Genomic DNA, 26,122 nt, shown 5'->3' with positions numbered 1-26,122 from the left:
GTCTAGGTACTCATCCTTTCTTCTTTATAAAGAAAATAAGTCATCATTGGCAGTCGGCAAATGTTAGGTTGGCAGCTGAGTGCAGAGCTGTCCTAAACTATTTCATTTGGGGATTTGGGGATTTACTAAAAGATTGCTCACAAAAGAGAAAATACGTGTCTTGTAAGAAAATGTCCACTTTTTCCTTAGTAGCCTAATCTTTCAGGTATCGTGCTTGATTTTGAGGGCACAGAAAGACATTAGTGCCCTCGAAGAGTTCAAAGTCTCTTGGGTGGAGGGAACCAATAATGATGTTAAAGCGTGATAAATGACAACAAAGCCTTGAAAGATGAGTTCTCCAAGGAGTAGGGAAAAGGATTCCAAAGTAGAAAGAAAAACATGTCTACAAACAAGATACTCGAGGAAGAGTATGGTTCACACAGAGAAACGAACCATTATTTGTGGCCTTTCTTGCAGTCTCCTTCTTCTCACACTACACAACACCCCACATCTCTGTGGACGCTGAAGGAGAGGTTGAGCCGCACACTCGCTCACCCGGAGTCTCAGGTGCTTCTGGCCGGGTCGGTGAGAAACTGGCGGGAATCTGCAACACACAGGTAACTTCACTGAGGACCCAAGAAGGGCGACTTGGTAGTGGCCGCCTAGCAGCTCTTATAGCTCCCGCGGGGACACCTGTCCCGGGGTTTCCCGCCAATCTCAGTTCCTCCAGCTTCCCAGGCCCCGCCCACTCCCGAGCTGGCTGAGAGCTTTGAGGGCAGGGGAGCGAGGGAAGCCTATCGATATCTCTGGAATAGACTGCTCTACCCTGCGTCACCGCCTTCAAAGTCCCGCAGACTTCTCTGTAGATCGCCTAGCGGAAGTTTAGGCAGCGCTGCTCGGTCCGCGGGTTTTCAGGAGGCCGAAGCCAGCCTCGCGCCGGAACCATGGTGAGTTGGATTCCGAGCTCAGGCTGGGTTTGGGCAGAGGTCCGCTGGCTGGGGGTTGGCGAGCCGCCTCGCCTGTCATCCTCAGAGCGGCCCGAGGCCACGGGACATAGGAACCTTAGCCGAGGGGAGGGTTCAGGCAGTGATTCAGCATCTCCGGCCTGGCCGGGAGAGGGGAGGTCGGTAGTCGGTGCGGCCTTTCCCCGGGGTTTGTTTCGCTTTCCACCAGGCCTTGAACAGTACCTCCTCGGACTACTAGCCGAGTTCGCCCCTCAGTTTCCTTCAGTCGAGTAGATTCTGAGCGGTCCAGAGAGGCCCCTAGTGCTCTGTGTGGGAGAAAGGGAAAATGGGGACTTGAGATCTCCCTGTACTGCCAAGTGCGGACTTGACCCCAGGGTTTGGGTTCCTGGACCGCGTTCATTTTCCAGGTGGGTCCCTCTGTAATCTCTCCCTCAGAGCTCGATCAGAAAAGGCCCTTTTCAATCACGTTGTCCAGTCACCTAGTTTTACAAATGAGTGAACCGAAGCTGATAGGAGAAGTGATGGAATCAGGGTTACAGTATAGGGCTCAGGGCTTGCAGACTTATGTCTGCCATTCCAGCCCTCAGCCTGCTCACCCCCATGATTAGTCTCCCAAGTACTGTGCTGGTGGACTTGTTTTAATACCGTCCTTAAAGCAGTAATGGGTCTGTCGCTGTGGCTATTTGTGTCCACTTCTAACTTCCTGGGGACATTCTTGTGTTCATTCATTCAGTATGAATGTTTCAAAGGCACTGTTTTAAGTACAGTGAAGGTTCAAAGATAAATCAGCATATCCCTAATCGTAATATAAAGTAGAAAGGGACGTGTAGATAAAGAACTGGTGGGAGTATGTTTTGGGATTTGGGGAGAAAAGATGGAGAAGACTTCAGGAGGTAGACATTTGAGCTAGTTTAGGGGAAAGTAATGCTTTTGACCATTTATTAGGGTCTGGTATAAGGGAAGAGCATAAGCAAAGATAGGAAGGAAAGTGGACACATAGGAACTTTAGTAATTGACTGAACCTAAAGCGGGTGCTATGGACAGTGTTAGAATTGGAAGATAGGTTGGGAGGATAGGTCCCATCTAGATCTGCTCTCCCCCACCCAACTAGCTCCTTGTAAATGTAAAACTGGTTTGCAGCTGAGTACAGTAGTAATCTTCCGATGAGGTTGCAATAACAGTCTTTTGTTAATGTTAGATGAAAACAGATGGAAGAACATTTTTTAATGATAGAGCTTGTTAAGATTTGGGATTTGTAATGTTCTCATATTAATAAGTCTTTTTTCATTTACTTTCAGTTTCGCAACCAGTATGACAATGATGTCACTGTTTGGAGCCCTCAGGTAAAATGTTTTATACTATTTCTATGAAGTGGTTTTTGGTGGCTGCAATGTGTTTAGAAACTTATGGGATTGTGGGCAGTGAGAAAATGGAATATAATCATTTTAGACTTTTCTGAAACCTAAGTGTATCATTAAAGTAAGTTTCCTAGTTTTTTTGTTATTTATTTATTTATTTATTTATTTTGGCTGAGCTGGGTCCTAGTTGCGGCATGCAGGATCTTTTTAGTCGCAACATGCGGACTCTTAGTTGCAGCACGCATGCAGGATCTAGTTCCCCGACCAGGGATCAAACCCGGGCCCCCTGCATTGGAGTTTTACCCACTGGACCATCAGGGAAGTCCCAAGTTTCCTAGTTTAACTATGTTCACCTGATTTTTGGGATCTCTAATTTTAAATATATAAGAGGGTCTTGTAAGATGATTCTAAGGTATGTTTTTTTTGTTTGTTTTAGGGCAGGATTCATCAAATTGAATATGCAATGGAAGCTGTCAAACAAGGTTCAGCCACAGTTGGTCTGAAATCGAAAACCCATGCAGTGTTGGTTGCGTTGAAGGTAAGTAAAGCAGTAAATATATCTTCTTCCTTTAGAAAACAGCTGTCAAATATAAGTTTCACTATACAGATAATAAAATTGTAAACTTGTTTTTCTGTCTTAAATAATGTCTCTATGTAGAGAGCACAGTCAGAACTTGCAGCTCATCAGAAAAAAATTCTCCATGTTGATAACCATATTGGTATCTCAATTGCGGGACTTACTGCTGATGCTAGATTGTTATGGTGAGTATGATCGTGGAAAACAAAAGAAACATCCCTTTGATTCATAATTGATTACATTTCTAGAAAAGATCCAGATATTTTAAGAAGTTGTCTGCCAGAGTGCTTATAAGTTAAGATCATGAATACCTTAATGGATTTGGAGTCAGTTACTAAGTATTCCATTTCTTGATCACTGCAGTATTAATTAATAGAATTAATCATATTAATATTAACACTTTTGAGAAGTCATTGAATAATGTGTTACTTGATAACTCAGTATACATTGTTTGATATCAGGTCTGAGAAGAGCTTGACACTTTTGTCAGGTTTCTAAGGATCAGCTGAACTACCCTTGCTTTGTTTAATACATCAGTATTCATTTGACATTTATTTTTTGCAAAGCTCAATACTGGGTACTGCAGGGTATACAAAAGTGAATCAGACATAGATCTCATCTTCTAGGAACTTAAAATCTAGTAGAATATCTATAATACAAGGTAGAAAGTGGAGAGTAACAGGTATATCTCTGTGAGAGACCAGAGGAGATAAAGATTATTTCTAGTTGAGGGGCATTGTGTAAATGAAGAGCTGGGGCTTTGGGATCACACAGTCTTTAGTCCCCACTTTTAGCACTTAGTCTGATATTGATCTAGTTACTTAAACTCTCAATTTTTTTAGTGTTTTTTTCTAAGGTTACTGATAAATAGCCTAACATGTAGAACACTTAACACAGTGTCTTTTGGTGTGTGTGTTGGGAGGTGGGAGGTAGTTAGCCAAAAGTAATCTCTTAAGTCTGTGATTTAATTAGGAAAGAAGGAATATAAACACTAAGGGCAAATAATAGTGCTAATGTTTAAAATTTTTAAGTTATCTGGCGAACCCCCCTGCTCTCTTAGGTCAGCAGTATAGTGACGGCATTATTAGTGACGGTTTCTTTTAGCTGTTGAAAATGTAATATATGTTGCGCCATCAAACATTTTATTTAACCCAGTCTGTCCAGAATATTGTCATGTCACATGTAATCAGTATAAAAACTGTATTAATGAGATGTTTTACATTGTTTTTTGGTACTAAGTCTTTGAAATTTCATGTATATTTTGTACTTATGGTACATCTCAATTCAGACTAGCCACTTTTTCAGTGCTCACTGTTCACATGTGATTAGTACCTGCCACATTGGGCAATGCAGTTTTAGACAGCCCTGGGAAATGGACTTAAATGAAAGTAGAGAACAAGTAGCTTGGTTCCTGCAGCCAACATTTGATCATCACATGTGACATACACATAAACTAGACAAAGCAGCATGAAAGAAAAGTACATATCCATTTCTTGTTTATTCTCTTGGCTTTAATAGTTAGGCATGAATTTCCTTTTCCCCTGTGTTATACTTGCTTGAATCTTGTCAGGTTTAAGAGTGATACTCAACAGTCTAGTGTCTGGTATCTCCTCTAGAGTGCTGCTTATGGATAGAAGTAACGTTGGCAGGACATGTTAACAGTGCCATACTATGGATTCTATTTCTTGTATTTGTTCTATTGGGGAAATTTTCATCAGCTTTCAAGAAAAAAAGCACTGTCTTGACGGTGGGAAGGGTAAGAGAAGAGACATTGCTCTTTTTCTCTTGCTCAGCCTTTTCTTCTCTATTCTATAAAGTGCTCTGAGACAAAGGTTATCTAGAGCTAAGGAACATTTTAGTCATAAACATAGTAAGATTATGAAAACTTTAAGGTTAGTCATTTAAAATTTAGAAAGAAGAGTTGGTATAAAAATGCATCCTTGTGGCCATGTCTTTATGGTTCCCTTGTATGGATGTAATTCATGTAAATGTCTGGAAGAAAGCAAAAAGAAATGAAATTATTTAGATTAGAAAAACTCTCTGTGATTTGAAATTACTGATTTTTCTTGTTTCTTTTTTAGTAATTTTATGCGCCAGGAGTGTTTGGATTCCAGATTTGTATTTGACAGACCTCTTCCTGTGTCTCGTCTTGTATCTCTAATTGGAAGCAGTATCCTTTTTATTTATGCATTTATTTTAGCATTTATGGATGTGGACTTCAAAGGGTTTTGATACTTTATCCTTACGTTACTTATTAGGAATATGATAATATGTAACATGGGTAAGATTGTGAAAACTTTAAGGTTAGTCATTTTTCAATAGCAGAATGTTTAAAATTTTTAGAAGGAGAGTTGTAGGAAGTTTTACCATGAAAGAATGGGTCTAAATAAGAAATTGGGCTGCTCTTTTATCAGCCCTTATAGATAAGCAATTAATATTTTCCAGATACAGATAAGCCAAATTTCAGAAAAACTAAGCATCATTTTTAGAGGAGATTTAAAACTTTTTATTGGTGGTTCTAGATGTTCCCAAAAGATCCTTGCCCCTTATATCCAAAATGAATGAGATTCTTTACGTCAGAGAAAGTCATTTTGGTAGCACTCACTTTGGATTTGGTGGATAGCCAAACATTTTTTAATACTAAGCCAAATAAATATTTCTCTTTTATTTTCTTCTTCTTATGGTGGATTATGCAGCAATTAAGAAACTAGAGTTCTTTGTTAATAATGTTTAATTTGGAAATAAAGATAGTACTTTATACCTTGTTAGAACAGGCTCTTTAACTAGTTTAAGAAACTCAGATACCAACGCAGCGATATGGCCGGAGACCATATGGTGTTGGGCTGCTTATTGCTGGTTATGACGTAAGTTCATAGAGTATTGTTATATTTTAATGATTTTTTAAAAACTGACTAGAAGTTTTCTAATTTTTAGCTCAATCAAAGTCAGAAATTATGTGGTGTATTTTTCTTCTCTTTGTAGGATATGGGCCCTCACATTTTCCAAACTTGTCCATCTGCTAACTATTTTGACTGCAGAGCTATGTCCATTGGAGCCCGTTCTCAGTCAGCTCGCACTTACTTGGAGAGACATATGTCAGAGTTTATGGAGTGTAAGTGATTTTTTTTTCTTGTCCCCTCCAGTCTTTATGTAGTGAATAAATACAGTATTCTAAGTGAAGAAAACTATCTGCTTTACAGAAAGAATTTTTAAAAAGATTAAGCCCATGAAGTGTATATTATTTCTGTCACACATACTAGCTTTTACTTTCTCTGGCTACCACAGTAATTTGAATCATCAGTAGAACTTTTTCAAAATATAAATATGTGTCCCTAACCTTGAAGATTCTTGATTCAATTGGTCTGAAGTAAGTGTGCCCCAGCCAGAGTTGAGAGCTACTGTACTAGCTACCAGTTGTAAGTTCTGTTTACAACTTTTAGTTTTCTGAGATTCTTATTTTTAGCCACGCAGACATTCTGCATTAAGTATTCCATAAATAAATAAGAAGTCAGTGTAGCTGTGGGAAAGAAAGGTAAAAGATGTAAGGTGTGTTGATAGGGCAGGTTTTTGAGTAGTTTGCTTATGCAAGGGTCTTGGATTTTAACACATGCTTTTTATGCATCTATTGGGGTAATCATGTGGTTTTTTCCCCCCCTGTATTCTATTGTGGTATATTGCATTGCTTTTGAACATTAAACCAGCTTTGCATTCCTGGGATAAATCCCTTTTGGTCATGGTGTATAATATAAATTATATATATATGTATTATAATGTTTATATAAACATAAATGTTGCTGGATTCAGTTTGCTGGTATTTTGTTGAGGTTTTTTGTGTATATGTTCATAAGGGATATTAATCTGTAGTTTTACTTTCTTGTGGTATCCTTGTGTAGTTTTGGCATCAGGGCCAAAACTACACAAGGATAGTTGTACTTGGCCACATACAAGGAGTTGGAGGCTCCTTTTATAAAGAGCAAATACAGTGGTGAGCATTCCACAGAATACGTTATATGAAACTTTGAGCTGTATCATTTGTGAATCAGGATTTTGATTTAACTTAGCATAAGAAAAGGGTAAAGTCAGTAACAAAAATCATGTATCCTCTCATTAAATAAAATAATAGCAATCTAATAAGAGATTATTAAAAGATTATATGGCCAAACTTTAGACTTTTGGGTTTTTGTATTATGATATATTTAGTATGTGACTAAAACCATGATTTCAGACTATAGGGCTGACAAATAAAAGAAGCCTAGCATGAAAATGGAATTAAGAAATAGTTGTTAATCTATTATATTTTAGGCAATTTGAATGAACTGGTTAAGCATGGTCTGCGTGCCTTACGGGAGACACTTCCTGCAGAACAGGACCTAACTACAAAGGTAAATATCACATTTCCCAATTGTAGATACTAACATTACGGTTTAATCATTTATCATATAAATGTAAGTAATAGAGGTTTGTATACTTATAGTTCTTTAATTTGCGAGTTGGTTGCCTTGGCTCATTCTCTCTCTTTAAGATGTTCACTAAAAGGGACTGATTTTGAAATGATCTTTAAACATTTCTTTTTAGTATAAAACAATAAAAGCAGTATGTCTGAGATAGAATATTCTTCATTTCTTCAAGAGGTAGGAATATCGTCATGTTTTTAATTCAGTTAACAAATACGTACATTGAGCACCTACCACATGCAGGCAGTAGGCATTGAGAATATATAGTAAACATAACAAACATCTTGGCATTTTTGGGACATACATCCAAGTGGGGGAAGAGAGACAATATACCCACAAGTAAATTATATAGGATATTAGAAGGTGATAAATGCTATAGAAAAAATAAAACAGGTTAAGAGGAGTAAGAGTGACAAATAGGGTGTAGGAAGGAGGTGTGGTGGGTATAATTTAAAATAGAGTGGTCAGGGATGGCCTCACTGAGAAAGTGAAATTTGAGGGAAAGATCTAAAGGAGGTGAGTGAGTGAGCTATGCAGATGTCTAGATCAGTATTCTTCCAGGGAGTATTATTACAAAGGCCTTGAGTCTAGAATGTCCCTAGTGTTCGAAGCAAGGAGGCCGGTAGTGTCAGAGTCAGTGATCAAGAGGAAGAGAAGGAATGAAGTCAGAGAGGTAATGGAGGCCAGATTGCGTATGTCCTATAAACCATTGTAGATGCTTTGGATTTTACTCCAAGTGGGCTGTTAGAGTTTGAACAGAGGAATACCATGGCTTGATTTAGGTTTTAAAAGAGTCACTCTGGTTGCCATTTTGAGAACAGATTGTAGTGGGGACATGGGTGGAAATAGTTTCAAGGTTGTTGTAGTAATTCAGGTGAGAGATTGTGGTGGATTAGAGCAGAGTCATAAGAGTTGGAGATGATGAGAAGTGGTTCACTTTTGCTTATGTTTTGAAATTAGAACCAAAAAGGTTTGCTAACAAATTGGTTGTGGGGTGTGAGCTTAAAAAAAAAAAAAAATCAGGTTTTTGGCCGGATTAGAGGAAGGAGAGATTGATGAGTTACTGAGATGGATAAGACAGTTAGAGAACAGGTTTTGGGGTAGGGTTGTGGAGGAAGATCAGGCGGTTAGTTTAGGACTTAACAGGATTTGAAATGCCTCTTATTTGTCCATTTGGTGATATAGAATAAACAGTTATCAGATGTTCACCCCCTAGAGTTTGGTGGAGAATGGTCTATCCTAGAGTTAAAAATGTTGGAGACTTTGTGTAGAAATGGCATTTAGAGACTGGCCTGGATTAGATTTCTAAAAGAATCGAATACTTACACAAGAGGTTTGAAGACTTGGTTAAGGGCACTCTACCCTTTAGAGGTTGGGAGGTAAGTAGGAATCAGCAGAAAGGACTGAGAAAGATGACGAGGGAGGTGGGAGGAAAACTTGGAAAATGAGGCATCCTTAAAAGCAAATGAAGAAACTGCTGTCGTCCCTTGGAATCTGGGGAGGGATTTGTTCCAGGGCCCCCCCTTGGATACAAAATCTGCAGATGCTCAAGTCCCTTATATAAAACGGCATAGTATTTGCATCTTAACCTACGCACATCCTCCTGTACACTTAAAATCATCTCTAGATTACTTATAATACCTAATACAATGTAAATGCATGTAAATAGTTGTAATTGCAATGTAAATGCTATGTAAACAGTTGCCAGTGCACAGCAAATTCAAGTTTTGCTTTTTGGAACTTTCTGGAATTTTTTTTTTTCCCCGAATATTTTTGATCCATGGTTGGTTGAATCTGAGGATGCAGAACCCACAGATAGAGGGGCCGACTGTCTTTCAAAGAAAAGAGAATGAAAAGTTGCCAATAGACCATGGAAGATGTGGACTGAGAATTAACCATTAGATTAGCAGTGATGTCTCTGGGACTTGACTAGACAATCTTAATGGAACGGTGGGGTAAAAGCCTGATAGGAAAGGAGTCAGGAGAAAATGAGAAGAGAGAAATTGGAGACAGCCATTTGGAAGAGATTTTCTGTTGTGGGTTCAGAGAAATGGGGTGGTGGCTGGAAGAGAATGTAGTGAAAAAAGTGTTTTTTGTTGTTTTGGTTTTTTAAGATGGGAGAGATTACAGCAGGTTTGCTGCATGGGTATAAGAATAATCCAGTATCAAGAAAAACATTTATATAAGATAAAAATGAGAAAAACTGCTAGACCAGTTACCTTGAACAGCACACAGGTGGAAAGGTAGGCCTTAGAGAGGAAATTGGGCTATTCATTCCCAGTAACAGGAAGGGAGAGAATCTAGGGACATAGATACAGAAAAGAGTGGATACTGTGGGAGCTTGTGAACATTCTCTTCTGATTGCTTCTATTTTCTCAGTGAAATAGGAACAAGGTTTTAAGCTGGAAGGAGAATGGAGAATATTAGAAAGAGTTGTCCAGGGAATGGGAGATTGAATGATCTAGGGACCCGTATAATACAACAACCACTAAAGGCCTCCTTGAGGTTAATGATCATTAACTAAAGTGAGATCAGTCAGCATATTATAAAATCCATTTTGTTATAAGGAATGGATAATTATTATTTAATATGTATATGAAGACTTTATAGCCTGCATAATCTTTTTAAACACTTTTTTCTATTATGAAAATAATATTCTTTCAAAAAAATTAGGAAAGTACATTAAATTGTTTTAATTTGTTTAAAATACCTATAATGTCGTCACTCCAAGATGACTGTCTTTTAAAATTTGGGTATACAGTTGACTGTTGACATTTACAACTTGGAAAAGTTTGCTCAGGTATCTGGCTTCCTGATTTCACATTTTTACCGAATCATAGAGAATGCCCTATATATATCCTTAATGCCTCAAGTTTTTGCTGAAATTTTAATCTTACGGGAGCTCTTTTGCACTGGTTAGCGTTCACTGAACACTTTAAGAATTGCTTTTTAATTTTTCCATGTAGAACATAGTTCAATCCCCTAAATTCAACACTTTAGAACCCAAAATTTATTTCCCTAAGAACTATCCTGTCTTAACTTACACACGAAACAAATTTGATTATTTCTTAGAAGTTAGGGTTACTTCCTAGCAAAGTGGTTTGTTCCCTCACACTGGTCTTCTCATTCCCATTATGAACAAAGTTGCAAATTTCTAGGTGACATAGACCTTTGGAATTATTCATGATTATCAAAAGTGAATATTAGGGACTTCCCTGGTGGTTCAGCAGTTAAGACTCTGTGCTCCCAATGCAGGGGGCCTGGGTTCAATCCCTGGTCAGGGAACTAAATCCCACATGCCGCAACTGAGACCTGGCGCAGCCAAATAAATAAATAAATAAAAATTTTTTAAAGCGAATATTAAATCTGCAAATTACAAAAGTTGACTAGTTTTCTTCTTCCTTTTTTCCCTAAGTATTTTTTAAGTCTCATTCAAGTGCTATATAAATTTTTACTCTGCTTTTTTCCATCCAACATTTTATCATAAGCATTTTTCCAACCTAAATTCTCCTGAGTTTTAATTTTTACCTTTTTTTTCCCCCCTCAGAATGTTTCCATTGGAATTGTTGGTAAAGACTTGGAGTTTACGATTTATGATGATGATGATGTGTCTCCTTTCCTGGAAGGTCTTGAAGAAAGACCACAGAGAAAGACACAGGTATATAACTAATTATAAGCAAGAGACTTTAGTTCTATTGTTCCTACCATGACTGTGTAAATCTACCACTTTTGTCTTTAATTATTGAGATAGGCTCATAATTCATGTGGCAGTGGGAAAACTAAGAACTGACTAAAGTAAAATACTGAGGGGTCAGTGATGTCCATAAAACACAAAAAGGGTGATTTGGCTACCTATTGCAGTTTCTCACTTCTGTGGGTTGATGGGCTCAGCTAGATGGTTCTTTTGCTCATCTCATTTGGGGTCTCTCAAACGTTCCAGTCAGTTGAGGGAGTGGGGCTGGAACATCCAAGATGGCTTTACTCACATGTCTTCTTTACTCATACTTGCTAGGTATCTTAGAGGGACAGCTAGAAGGCTGGGACCTCTGCTAGGATCGCTGGGCCTCTGTCCACGTAGTCTCAGGGCCTTTCCTTCACCAGATTATCTCTTGCAGGTTGCAAAAGTTCAAAAACTCAGAAGTGCAAGCTGCCAGGCATTCTAAAGGCTGAGGCCCAGGACTGGCACAGCATCACTTCTGTACATTCTGTTGGTTAAAACAAGTCATAGGGCCAGCCAAGATCCTAACAGAGTGGGGACTGAGAGAAAATTCACTGGGGACCAGCTTGGGAAACTAAGTTGGCTCTTCACAAATATTGAGAAAAGGATCAAGAAGTATTGGTGAATCTCAGGTTAAATACTAGACTTTTTTTGTTGAACGTTTAGAGTACACATTTGCTTTTGTAGATGCTTATTTGATATCTGTGTAATTGAAAAAAAAAAACTGTCATGAATTTCCTCTACAGCATGAATTTTTTTTAACTTGTTGGTATTTGGAGGAGCAGGATTTGCATTATTTAACTGCTATTGGTAAGAACCAGCACTGTTGGGAAGAATGCGGTGGAGTACCACACAGCTGCTTTGTTTGAAAATATTTTTGCTGTGTTCATTAGTGCTAAAGAGGAAAAGAATGTCTAAAATGTGCCAGTATTTTAAGGCTAGTAGTGATAATAAAAGGAAAGCCTTTATTCTTGATGAAGACAAAGTACGATGAAATGCTGGAATTGTTCAGTGATGCTTAGGTTTTCAGAACTGTAAAATTGTATCTATTTTTTTAAAACCCCTTGTTCAGAAATTTTAATAGGACAGTGAACCAAAATTGAGTATCCAGAATGTCTCCTAACTCCTTTTCTCATAAATTTTTTATTATAATGTAATGTTTATGATTAAAAGTATATATTGGTCAAGTGTTCTTTTTACATATTTTCTTTTTTCTTCCTCTCTTAAGCCTACTCAACCTGCTGATGAACCTGCAGAAAAGGCTGATGAACCAATGGAACATTAAATGATAAACCAGTCTATATATGTATTATCATACATGTAAGAATGCAGGAACACGTACTGATGACAATAACCTATACTTTGAACCAAAAGATGCAGAATGGTGGAATGGTGTGTTTTAGGAATCAGTCCAGATGTGAGTTTTTTCCAAGCAACTTCACCAAAACCATATAATGGGGTGCATTTTCTTTAAGAGCGTCTCTATAATCATTTTCTAGAAAGTATAGTTATCTGAACTAACGTTTTTATATGAAGAACATAGTGTCTTTGTGGTTTTAAAGACAACTGTGAAATAAAATTGTTTCACCTGCTGATGTATTGGTGTTTTGCTTTTTAAGCAGCTTCAACTCTGAATAGTAGTCTGAGATTACAGCTGTGTCATCATCATGTGTGGTCACCATGTTTGCCAAATTAAATTGCCTTATTTTTAGTGACAGGAAAAATATTACCTCTTATCTATAACAGCCTTATACTAATGCCCCAGTGTATGGACTGGCTGCATGAGAATCCATGGAGATTTGGTCCAGAATACAAATTTTAGGGTTCAACCCTGGAGATTCTGATTAAAACCTAAGAAACTACCACTTTCTAACAATAGTAGTAGGAAGATTGTTGACATAGGAACGATTTTTCTTTCCAACCAGCAGGTGGCAGTAGTGATATCTCTGGTCTGGTCTCAGTGTAGGGAATTTCTACAAAGATAGCAAAAGGGAAATTTAATCCCAAACCATCATTTCCTCTTATCCTGCCCAGCCCTACTTCAGCATAATCTTTAGGCTGCCTTCCATTATTCCTATGAACTGTGTATGTAAATATTGCAGTACAATTTTTATCTTAGATCATGCAAAATGAAATTAGAGGAAATCTGTTTTAAAAAACAAAGCCAGTAATCCAGAATTTTGCTGCTAAGAAGCCTAGAAGAATTATTTTATTTTCTGAGATTCATATCTTTCTAGGGAGGAGCAGTTTGTTTATAGATAGGGAACTTGGATTTTTGACCTAATTCTACTAATTAGCTGTTACTGGCTTTGAGCAATTTACTTAGCCTTCCCTTAGGGAAATCCTTTGGAGAATTATTGTGAAGGTTAAGTGGGAAAATTTATGTGAAACTTAGTAGGTTTAAATCTCTCTGTGACTTCTTGAAGGCAGAGTGGTAAGAGAAACTGGCACTTGTTGAAGGAATGACCTCTGACTAAATACAGGAATGTGGAGATGTTGGTCTCCACTCTGGAATCAGCCTCAAGAGACCGCCATTTGAGCTTGAGATGAGGCCACCAGTACCATTTGACCTACAATGTAGTTGCATCAAGGATATGTAACTCACAAACACAAAACAGTGAAAGAGGGAGTCCTCCTACCTGCCTTCAGACTCGGCGTATAGTCTGGGCAAGGGAGCATAAGTGAGAAATTTCATAATTGCTCTTTCCTCAAGCAGGTCTCCCTTCCCATGTGCCTTTCACTGTGTGAGCCTCTGTCTTTGTTGAGTAATTATGTTTAAATGTGTGTGTGTGTGTGTGTGAGAGAGAGAGAGATTTTTGTGCCTGTTCCCTGAATGTAAACCAACTACTTTGCTGGCACTCAGCCAAAAAAAAAAAAAACTGATCTGTATTGTACTTCGGGGGCAATTTTAGTAATTTTTTTTTTCAATATGTAATTTTAGTCTGACACACTGACTTTAGAACTTAAAATCCTCCCCACCCCAGTAAGATTCAATTCCATTATCTGTAGAGAGTTCATTTTGATGCCTTTTCATGTTTTATCTAGTGTGTTATACTCAGGCATTCCATTTAGTCTGTATTAAATAAACAATAAAATTCCTAATAATGTCCTCATGAAACCTATCACTTTAATATAAAGATAACATTTAATTCACTGGAATTATTAGGCATCTATATGTACATCTTTGAAGAACTGGTATAGTTAAAAATAAGAGACAGTAAAGTAGGTGACAGGATTCAGGTTCTCATCCCAGTTTTTTCAGTGTTTAACCATTTTGTGATCTTGGGGGCAAGTCCCTTTTCTCTAGGCCTTGATTTTCTAGACATCTAAAATTTTCAATTCTTAGTATATGACAGGTCCTTGCTCTCAATTTATAATTTAAAAAGTGTTCAAACACAACATTGTAAAACTGTACCCCAATAAAAAAAATAAAAATAAAGTGTTCAAAATGATATAATTACATGCTAGAGTAAAAAGTCCCAAAACAAAGTTCATGTTATAACAAGTGAGGAAGAATTAGGCTGTATAAGAGCCTGATATCTGTTCAACAAGCTCTGTATTTCAGAATATACAATAATATATATACACCGCCAGGGACAATTTTCAGTGCAGACCCAAACTGCCGAGCTTTCTTATTGCTAAGTCTAGTTTTTATGCCTTTTGGGTCCTCTTTTCATGCTGATAGATAGTCAGTTCTTGATAAGTGGGCTTGGGAACCAGATAACTGCATTTATGAAAATACCGTATTAAAAATGAAGATAGAAATGGAACAACTTCTTGTACACATACCTTGGGTTGATCTCAAGGGAATTACACTGAGTGAAAAAAAAAAAAAAGCCAAACTCAAAAGGTTATATTGTATAATTCACTTATATTACATCCTTGAAGTGACAAAATTATAATGATGGGGAACAGGGTCGTAGTAGCCACGGGTTAAGGAGGGAAGTGGCTGTGACTGTAAAAGGATAGCAGGGAAGGAAATCTAAAAAAAAGTGGATATATGTATGACTGATTAACTTTGCTGTACAGCAAGAAACTAACAACGTTGTAAAGCAACTATACTCCAATAAAAATTAAAATTAAAAAAAGAAAGCAGAAGGGAGCTTTGTAATGGAATTATTCTATATCTTGACCAGTGGTGATCATACAAATCTAATGGTAAAATTGCATGTGAAACTGGTAAAATCTGAATGAGGAGGAGTGAATTGTATCAATGTCAGTTTCCTGGATTTGATATTGTACTCTAATTATGGAAGATTTTTTTTACCATTGGAAGAAACTAGGTGAAGATGGGATATCTGTATTAATGTCATTTTTACAATTATCTCACAAAAAATAGTTTTAATAAAATGAATGCACAGGATTTGAGGAGCACATGGCCTTTGCGATATATTTTGGGTTCTCAAAGAATTTATTTTTTGCTTGATGGTTCCAGAAAGAAGAAATCTCAAAATAGCTGGATTCTAGATAGATGAAGCACTATTTGTGTTCTATCTCCCTAATTGAGATGAGCCTATTAATAAGGTCAGGTTCTGTCAGACCTCTTTGTATTCACAGTATTTTGCTTAGGGTTTCTAAAAAAAATTTATTAATAATTGGCCAGAAAACCCTCTTTGGGGGAGGGGGGTACGTGGAACCTTAAATGGACAAAACCGCAGGTACTATGATTGTAGCTGTAACAATTAGGTCTTTGGAGACCGGTAAAATCCTTTTAAAACAGTGACTGTCAGTCTCCCTTGAAGGATTAAAAAAATTTAATCTAGGTGCTTGTAAAGGATCATGAAAGGGACCGTTACTATATAAGGACCGGAAATCATACCAGTGCGACTGTGATGTTCAAGCAACTCCAGCCTAACTGCAGAGGCAGAGATTCAGACTACAGCGTTAAGAACTGAAATGGATCTTCATATAATCTAGTGTCTCTTATTAGAAGAACTGAAATTACTTTCTCAAATTGTATTTAGCTACTTTCCCAGTTTATTAGTGGGTAAGCTAGAAAAGGGATTCCAGCTCCCAGTCTAGCGTTCTTTGCCACTGGGCCACAGAGCCCTGTAAAATGTTTTTCCTTTCTGTCCAAGCACTTCTTCTCCTTGGTTGTTTCCGTTTCTGGAAGAAAATACAATTTCTAAGTAGCGTTTAAATAACCTCAACGCTTAACCCAAGCTTGCACGGAAAACTTAAGTATATTTTCCCAGCTCCCTCTTTGGCCTAAAGCGGCCGAGGGCTTGAGAGGAGGAAGAGACTCGAAGTTCTTTTAGAATTAGAAATGCTTACGACGTACTCGCAGCGCGCAGACGCAGGACGGAGATGCGTGTCCTCTCTGAGTTGCCGTAGGGGCTAAGGTGGCTGTGGCCTGGGTCGGTTCCCCACCCCCTTCCACGTCAGCCTAGGACTTTGCTGGTCAGCCGCCGCTGCTGCGGGTTGGAGCCGGAGGACACGGTCCCCCGGTTTCCCCAGCCGCTGCCCCTCGGAGTCAGGTAGCGGGCCGCAAGCCCCTAATCTCGGAGAGTCGTCCTGGGCTGGGCAGAGGGGGAGGAACGCGCTCTAGCGGGAAGCTTCGGAAGGGGAGCGACTAGGCCGCTAGCGTCCGGGCCTGGCGAAGTGGAACGCGGGACTGGAAAGCTCTGGGCGGGACGCCCCATTTCGGCCTGCGTGCTGGCCGGGGGTCTTCTCCGACCCAGGGCGCCGGGGCTCGCCATTTCGGACCGGGGCTTGCTTTGCAGGAGGGAAGGGACGGGGAAGCGTCCCACGGATGAACGCATTAAAGCTCTTTAAGGTTTCAGCAGAGTATTCGTGCACGGGCTCTTTTAACTTCAGAAGTTCAGATTGTGTATTATGTTTAAAAATCACTTTTATATCGCGATGGGCTGGAGGGCTGGGGGACTGTCACTGTATGGTGGACTTTAGTTCTGCAGTACAGCATTCTGAACCCCGGGCGGGATCGTGCGGTGGGAGATAATATACCTTAGGCCAAGGCTGACAAGTGTGTGTTTTTTAATATATCAGGATTTATTTTTATGCAACATAACATAGATTAATCCTCCCCTTCTAATACTTTAAAATTCATAAGCCAAACTGAATGAACTAAAGACAAGAAAGATCACGATAGTTACTGGTTCTATTTTTGTTTTTTGGTTTTGTTTTGTTTTTTCGCTTGTGATGATATCCTTGTATTTATTTTTCTAGGTTTTTTTTGGCATCCGTTATCTTTAAATCTTGTCTCGAGAGTTGGCTATAACCGGAAACCATGACGGCTGCTGAGAACGTATGCTATACGTTAATTAACGTGCCAATGGATTCAGAACCACCTTCTGAAATTAGCTTAAAAAATGATCTAGGTAAACTTTGATAATACTTTGAAAATGAAATGAAAAAAAGCTCATTTGCTTTTCAAGTTCCTTTACAATTAGAAATGCTTAATTTTTGTCTTAATTTTTTTATTAGGATCTCTTCAATAGAACTTTGTCTTATTAAAAATGAAAATGTGTTACCTTTAGGCCTGCAATATTGGTTTTTAGAAATAAAACATCTCAGTTTAGCTTATAACATGGTGGGATGGGGCTAAAGAAATGTAATGGTTTAGTTTTTAACTATTCTTCAAGATAACGTAATGTCTGGTTTAAATGTAGCTGACAGTTCTCTGTGAATAACAGGTTGAGAATGTGTATTTGAATGTTTTAATTCCTTTGTGCACTTAACTTCATATTACTTAGCTTGTAAAACCAAAAGAACTTTGTTCTTTGGGTTCACTACCTGTTGAACAAGTAAGTCAACACTGAGATATATGTATATTTTTCAGAAAGATTTAAGCTTTTCATTTTTAAAGCATTTATGCGAAGAAGAAAACAAAAACTATATTTCTGAATTTTAAAAGTGTATACTGTATCTCCTTTTTGTGAGTGATTCTGTCAGAAATTTTTTAAGTAATGCATATTCCAAGATAATGATTCTTGTTTGACTGAACTACTAAAAATAAGTTTAACTTAAACTGATAACTACTGTTTAAAACAGATTAGAGGGAAAATTATGCTTCAAACCTTGAGAGTATCTTTTAAAAGATAGTTTGCAGTTTGAAAGGAGATGATGTTTTGCTTGCATATTCCCACCTCTTAATCAGCAGTAATGGAATATCTCCTGATTTAGGTTACTCAATACTAGGTTTCTATTGAGGTCTGTTTTTAGAGAAGGAAAAAGAAATGTTTTTTTATGGCATTTAAACTGATATCCTTAGTTTGCAAAAGCCACCTGTACTGTATTTCCTTTTTTTTTCATGTTCATGTTAGATAGTAGAATGGAATGCAAATTAATGAATAAACTTTCAGTACTATTTTTTTCTCATAATTTTAAAGTTTTAATTTTTAACCCTCCAGAATACTTAAGTTTACTGCTGGTACAATAAACTTTATTGCTGTTTATTGCTGGAACAAAACTTGTCCTTAACTGTAAAAATACTCTTAACTACCTGCCACCTACCAAATAAATAAATAAGTAGTCTTGAATTTTTTGTATATTTTTTACTTTATCGCAAAAGAGTTGAGATGAGAAAAAGTTTAGGAGTAGCTTCCAATTTGAGTAACAAATACTTTTGTTTGGTGAAATAGTGAGTTGCTTTAACTACCCTTTACCTTTAATCACTGGATGTGAGCCCTGGTGACTATACATTCCCTGGAGTATATTTTGGTGAATTGAATTGATATTTGAAAATTTCTATGTTTTTGATAGTGTTCACACAGGAAAAGAAGTTCTGAAAATTTTGAGTATGTGGAAAGAAGCATTCTTCACCTCAATTTGAATTGTTAGAATAAATGGAAATTGGGGTTAGGGGAACTTGAAATAAATGGTGTTGACTTTTTACAAGTTTGCTTAATAAACTTACTTTTAAAACTTTTTAACCTTTAGTTACAAGTGGATTTTTATCCTGCTAAACTTTTTGGATTTGCTAATTCATGAAAAGTAGCCTAAAACTGGAACAAAAGAAGCCATCAGCATTATAGTGATAGGGTGTTGTCTTGTGGACTTTGTGTCCTTTACACGATCAAACAGATTAGGTAAAAAAAAATTTTTTTTTTTATATTCATAAAGGAAGTTTTGGGACAAAGAGAGGAAAACCTGTTTAGACTCAGTGAATACAACTTTAGCCACTTAGAACTTTGCCTATCTGTCTTATTTTGTAGTTTTGTAGTACTGTCCTCTCTCCTGATGCTGTTTTTGTCATCCTCATGACTTAAAAACTGAAGGTTTGCCCAGATTGATACTTATTCATCCTTTTACATTAGTTCATTTCTTGATTTGATATGGCACACAATTTTTTTTCATGTGTGGCAGGAGATGTAATACTCTGAAGCATGGAAAGATGCATGAGAAGTTAGTCTGTTTTAAACAAAACTACTGACCCTTATGGGATAAGTTTGGCAGTAACCCTCACTGTGTTCTCAGTCCAAATACCTGAGGATATTCTCTATTCAACATGTTAAGATATCATACCAAGTTGGTAATAGATATATAGCTTTTGGGGGCTAGAAAGAACTTTTGATTTACCTAGTACGATTCTTCTGAACCTTAAATCCTTCCTATAACTCTACCAGTTAGTCATTCACAGTCTCTGTCTCTTTGGCAACAACAGGAACTATTTTAATAGCCACATATGTTCTGTTGAAAATTTACTTCTAGTTCTCTTCTTTTCCTCTTGATTATTAAAGACTTTTATCATCCCTCTTCATCCTTCCCTCTCCCAGATGTTTATTTTCATGATTTAAACAATTGTAGTAGAGTGTGCTTGTCTCATATTTCTGTCTTCGAATTTTGGATCCAGAAGATTTTTACCGTAAATTCTTCAGTATGCAGTAATAATGATGTGAAATTATAGATTGTTTTGCATAACATATAGCAAATATTTTTAGGTTAAGTAACAGTAAACTAGCATTTTATCTTAAATGCATCACCCTTTATTGTAAATAATGGTTACTAATCCAGTACATTTTAATTTTCCTCCAATTTTTTAGGTAATTTCTTAAGAAAGATTCTAAAGTTTTGTAGCCTGTAGAAATACGATGGGATTTTGGAATTAATCTAGTCTATTAATTCCCAACCTTTTTGAGTTTGAGGTTTTTCCTAATTTTGAAAACACGTCACTGATCCCCACCCCCACCCCCGTAATAGTGGTTGTAACTTTGGTTTAGAAAATACACACTGACTAAAAGCTTCTTTGAATTCAAGAAGCACATAACAGCATCTGTTTAAATTTTGAAAAATAGCTACATGTGTGTTTGAGATATACATTATTTAGTGCACCTGTAGATTCACGGCTTCTGCATTAACTCCATTGGTTTGGAACCAAAGATCTAATCCAGTGCCTTTATATTATGTGTAAAGAATCATGAGGTTCAGAGATGAATGACTTGTATAAAGTCGTACAGCTTGTTTTTGTCAAAGCCAGGTGGAAAACCCTTGTCACTTGGGTTAGTACCTTTGTTACCATTGCCACTGATAATGTGAGAAAATGTTTTATTTTGTTAATTGCTTTTAAAATTATCTGAGAAATTTTCTTTTGAAATAATTGTGCTTTTTTTTTTTTTTTGGAATTTTTGAATCAGAAAAAGGAGATGTGAAGTCAAAGACTGAAGCTTTGAAGAAAGTAATCATTATGATTCTAAATGGTGAAAAGCTTCCTGGACTTCTGATGACTATCATTCGCTTTGTGCTACCTCTTCAGGATCACACCATCAAAAAATTACTTCTGGTATTTTGGGAAATTGTTCCTAAAACAACTCCAGATGGGAGACTTTTACACGAAATGATCCTTGTATGTGATGCATATAGAAAGGTAAACCAAACCATGATTATTTCCAAATACTGCTTTGACTTTTAAATAATTGTAAAGTTGGTGGAATGGGCTTTGTTTTAATTTCTAAAATTAAATCTTGGGTAAGATGTAGGTTGTAGATATTTGGAACTGAAGTTGTAAAAAGTTACCGTGAAAAGTTTTATTGTTACTTTTTTCAGACACTTCCCATGCATTTTATATGTTACTAATAAAAAACAATGACACACATAAAAAAAAAAACAATAACACATAGAATATAAGACATTGATGTGATAAGTAAAACTTGCTTTAATCAACAGGAATGTGATGGAAATTGTGTAATAATCTAGGTCTTTTTCCTCAAACCTACTTTCTGACTTTTTTATTGGAAAATTTTGTATTTAAAAATTGTGGGTTTTTTGTAAAATGTTGGGACTCAACATTTCATATATAAAATTTTATATCAGGACCTTCAACATCCTAATGAATTTATTCGAGGATCTACTCTTCGTTTTCTTTGCAAATTGAAAGAGGCAGAATTGCTGGAACCTTTAATGCCAGCTATCCGTGCTTGTTTGGAGCATCGACACAGCTATGTTAGAAGAAATGCTGTTTTGGCCATCTATACTATCTATAGGTAAATAAAGGTCTTCCTTTGGCTTAGTTCTGTGAGGACTGTTCAGTCTTTCAGACTGGAAGTTCCAAAGTGGTTCCTTGCAGATTGTATGTAGCTTGCAAATATGTTTTGATTAGCCTGAACATTTTTTCTTTATTATCGTTAAGTTGTTAACGTTGAAAAGTTGAAAGATCTGGCCACACTGGGTCCTAGTTTCTGCATAATGACAATCTGCTGAAAGTGAATATGGCCCCCTTTAAACAGGTTGTGCACTTTCCAGTTTATGACACTACCTGTCATTCTCAATTTTAGTACTCCAGCCCAATTAATTAATTTATTAACTTGCTTAGCCCATAGCTTTGAGATTTTGACCTTATTTTAGAATTCTCTTTTTGTGGAATGTGAGTCTTTTTACACTTAGAAGCCTTAAGGAGGGAACTTTTTTTAATAGGAAGGGTTGCAATTCTCAGCTGATTGCTGTCCTTAGAAAGCTGAAGATTTTGGACTTTAAAAGCCATTCTAAAAAGGCAGTTTTAAAGTTTGGACTTTAAAAGAATCAGTTAGATGAGGCTGGAATGCTTGGTTTTTACAGTCGCTGGTGTCAATTTATTTAGAATTAGAATGTAATTTATATAAATATCTTTGTACTTTAATAGTTGATTGTTAAGTAATTTCACAGTTCTTTTACTGTTACATTAGATTTTGTTGTCTGTTAGGAAAAGTGGTATTCTGGTTAATAATGTAGAGTTCTTTGAAAGTTACCATACAGACTACACAAATTTCAGAATTTAAACTACAATATACACACAAAAATCATGACATGACAGTTGGAAATTTGAACACTTTCTATATGATGATAGTAAGGAATTGTTACAGTTTTTAAGATATGATAATGATATTAATATTAGTTTAAAAAAGAAAGAGTCCTTAATTTTAGAGAAGCATGCTGATATATTTACAGAAGAAGTGTTAACGTGGTGTGGGATTGGCTTAAGAATAATATGGAAGGAGAGGAAGTAATTAGAGATGTAGGTGAAACAAAAATGACTATGAATTAATCATTGTTAAAGCTAGGTGACCGTTTTTATTAAGCTGGTGTTCATTGTTTTGTATACTGCAAACAGTTTAAATTTTCAAAATAAGGAGTAAGTAAATAAGTAAATAAATACAGTGCATAATTAATAAAATTCAAGGGACTTTTTTTCTCTAATAATTCTTAATGAAGGATCTTTCAGTACCTCGAGGTTGTCATTATGAGCATCAACATTATATCCCTAAAGTATATGAAAGAGAATTGTTAGAGCTATTCGGTTGATAGGTAGCATGTTGGATAAATCAGCTTTTTCTGTACTGAATTAGAAAACATATAATTTGATAATAGATGAAGATATAAGCTTCTGATTCATACTCAAAATTTTCTACTTGATTTAAAGTTTTGAAAAGCAAAAAAATTGATAGTGTTATAAGGTTTGATAAAGGTTAATTTTGGTAGTGTCCAGAGAGTTACTAAAATAACAAAGTAGATTTTTATTAAATATGGATATTACCTGTTTTATTTCAAGAAATTTTGAACATCTTATACCTGATGCTCCTGAACTGATACATGATTTTCTGGTGAATGAGAAGGATGCAAGTTGCAAAAGAAATGCATTTATGATGCTTATTCATGCAGATCAGGTGAAGTACTTTTTAAAAAATACTTTTATGACTGTATTTAAATGAGAATTAAAGATATTTCAGAGGCCTAATCAAGTTTTTAGTCAATAATTTTGTTTATAGTACATGTGATTTGTATATTTTGACTTTTTTAGATTTTTTAACTTAATTTATATAAAAATAGAATTTTAAAAAATTCCTTCTGTGGACTATTGCTTAAGTATATACTCTTTTTTTTTAAAGTAAACATCAGAGAAGCATTTAATAGCAGCCACTTTACAGTTCTTCCAGACTGAAATTATTATGGCCATGTGCTGTGGCACTCTGTTTTGGGGCTTTATTTTTCCTTCTTTTAGTATAGATCTAAAATTGTTTAACAGAGAAAAATAGTAGCTTTTTATAGGGTCCGTGAGCCATAGCTTCAAAAGGGGGTGGACTTCAGTGTAGATATGTCTTTATTAGGCTTTTCAGACTTCATAAGTAAATGTCAGCTGTACATCCAGCTTCGCTGGTGATTAAAGTTTATTCTTCTGCTGGTTAGCAGTGACTCTGCATACCTTGGTGGCATCTAATCTCGGAATTTGTACCATCCAGTATTTATTATCAAAATATGCATGAAGACTGGAAAGTATGGAATCTATCCATTCCTCTGAAATCTAGATGCTATCATTTTATCTTTGTAAACGAGATTATAAGAAAGCTGCTTATTTGGGCCACAGTGTTTGTCGTTCTCTAGAGTTGGTTTTATTGACCTGTGTTATTGCTGTTATGCTGTTTACCTGCATGAAGGGACATAATCAGAAATAGTTCAATAAAACTTGTTGATACTTTTACTGTAGAGCTATTGTTGAGGTCATAGTTCTCTATATCACAGTGTTCAGTGTGTGAGAATAAGATTTTTCTTTTGGGTCTCAGAAATAGGAGTAACTGTGCTCATAAGCAGTTGGTTTGTTTCGATTGTGTGGATACCCTGAATCATGTAATACATAATGTCTTTCTACTTGGTTTAGCTGCTAGAAAATTCAGACCCTAGATTTGTGGCCCATTTCTAGAAAATATATTTGACTTTTACATTATGTGTTAACCTTCATTTTTTTCCTTCAATTAATTTTCCTTTGCCCTCATTTCCTCATTTGTTTTAGATTTAGTTGTATATATTTTTTAAAGTTCATTAAGTCCTTTTATTGAATGAGGTTGAGTTTGATAAATATATTGTTATTTTTTCAGGATCGAGCTTTGGATTACCTAAGTACTTGTATTGATCAAGTTCAGACATTTGGAGACATTCTTCAGTTGGTTATTGTGGAACTAATTTATAAGGTAAGACTAATCCTTAATGGGCAAAATTAAGAGTTTGAGATAAGGTTAAGTAGTCTCTGGGATGCTGCTTAATTGCTAGGATAATATGTTTTAACAGTAGAAATATTTTATATCATGGCCTATTAAAGTCTTCCCCACCCCCTTTGTTTTATCATATTTTCCAAATACTTTCATTCTTTCTAAACCTCCATAAAGAATTCTATGAAAACTCATGGTTTGACCCAGTACAGCTGCGAAGAAATTGTTGTGTACTGCTAAGTCACTGAATAGATTATGAATTAGGCTTTGAAATAAAAGTCAAGATCTTTTCTTGAATACACACCAGACTACTTTTTTTTTTTGGCTGCACCAGGTCTTAGTTGCAGCATGTGGGATCTTTAGTTGGGGCACACGGACTTCTTAGTTGCGGCACATGGACTTCTTAGTTGCAGCATGTGGACTCTCTTAGTTGCGGCATGTGGACTCTCTTAGTTGCGGCATGTGGACTCTTAGTTGTGGCATGGGGACTTCTTAGTTGCTGCATGTGGACTCTTAGTTGAGGCATGTGAACTCTTAGTTGCGGCATGCACGTGGGATCTAGTTCCCCGACCAGGGATCGAACCTGGGCCCCCTGCACTGGGAACATGGAGTCTTACCCACTGGACCACCAGGGCAGTCCCCACACAAGACCACTTTGGAAATCTAAAAACAAACCAAAAAAAAGTCTTAAGAATTTTTTTGTTCCTGTTTGTAAAAGAGAATAGAAAGACTTTAAATACGTTAATATGACATTGTAAGCCATTGCCTCACAGAAAGTTTAAAACTAGATTAGAGATTTGGATTTTAAAATGAAGTACTTTATTGGCAACATTTTAATTTGATATATCCTTCGAAAGAATTGATTGCATCTTAACGTTCTGAGAAAATAAAAGATGCAATAACATCCAGTTTTGCTATTGATACCATTGGAGGCCAACAAAAATATTTGTTAGGAATGACTTTTATTGAATAGGATGGCATGGACAGAATACCCCTAGCAGACACTCTCACTCATTACAGCCTCTTTGCTTCTGCAGGAAAGAGGCCCCTTTCAACACAGGGTACCCAGTCATTTGGAACTGGCATTCAAGATGAAACCAGAACTATAAATATATAAATATAATATGTGTAATATATATAAATATAATTCATGTGTATGGTTTAGGGATGCCACTGAGAGTCTCAAAAATAGGGATTCTCTGCTATCCAGTGACTTCTTTGTCTGGTAGGGTCCAGGTTATAGTAAGAGGGAAGAAGTTTTGAGTCATGTTGGAGTAATGGAGATTTGACTGCATACATTTTAGGAAAATCTAACATAAATACTGACTTCAAAAGAGAAAAAGTAAGGAATATTTGCTTCACAGGTAAAGGTATTAAGATGCATTTAGAACGGGATAGAAAATTATAGTTGTCTTCCCAACATCGAATATGGCCCCAAATAATAAGTAGTAGTACTTGAAAAAGAGATTATCTTTCTTGCTTTATTTAAGAATTGGTATTTTTCTTTTATCAGCTGTTGAGATTTATATAATCCATCATGTTTCCCTTTTTGACATGACATCCAGAATAAAAATGTAGGACCGAATTTAATACCTATTACAGTACCCATATTAGTTTGCTTAGTTAATGTGTTGTCCTTTCTTTGTTACTTTACATTTT

The 26,122-nt window shown here is 36.5% G+C and overlaps 2 protein-coding genes across 2 annotated transcripts in view; both read left to right on the top strand.

The window, feature by feature from the left end:
• The first annotated feature begins 815 nt into the window (after positions 1–815).
• On the top strand, positions 816–12,644 carry PSMA1 (proteasome 20S subunit alpha 1). The gene is made up of 10 exons (XM_036862063.1): positions 816–926; positions 2,243–2,287; positions 2,739–2,840; positions 2,961–3,064; positions 4,961–5,049; positions 5,673–5,743; positions 5,862–5,991; positions 7,182–7,261; positions 10,881–10,991; positions 12,280–12,644. Exons 1-10 carry the CDS (start codon positions 924–926, stop codon positions 12,334–12,336), a joined length of 792 nt encoding a protein of 263 aa, XP_036717958.1. The 5' UTR covers positions 816–923; the 3' UTR covers positions 12,337–12,644.
• A 3,739-nt stretch (positions 12,645–16,383) lies between these two features.
• Positions 16,384–26,122, top strand: part of COPB1 (COPI coat complex subunit beta 1) — a 31,769-nt gene continuing 22,030 nt past the window's right edge. Inside the window, exons 1-6 of the mRNA XM_036861078.1 lie at positions 16,384–16,528; positions 17,238–17,389; positions 20,645–20,874; positions 21,321–21,490; positions 23,032–23,146; positions 24,353–24,445. Of these exons, the coding sequence (XP_036716973.1) occupies positions 17,299–17,389; positions 20,645–20,874; positions 21,321–21,490; positions 23,032–23,146; positions 24,353–24,445 (699 nt within the window). The 5' untranslated portion in view covers positions 16,384–16,528; positions 17,238–17,298. The remainder of the gene's footprint in view (positions 16,529–17,237; positions 17,390–20,644; positions 20,875–21,320; positions 21,491–23,031; positions 23,147–24,352; positions 24,446–26,122) is intronic.

This window comes from Balaenoptera musculus, chromosome 8, assembly GCF_009873245.2.
Source record: "Balaenoptera musculus isolate JJ_BM4_2016_0621 chromosome 8, mBalMus1.pri.v3, whole genome shotgun sequence".
Lineage (NCBI taxonomy): Eukaryota > Metazoa > Chordata > Mammalia > Artiodactyla > Balaenopteridae > Balaenoptera > Balaenoptera musculus.
The sequence above is the reverse complement of the archived record's forward strand: the minus strand, read 5'-3'. Positions and strand labels throughout refer to the sequence as shown.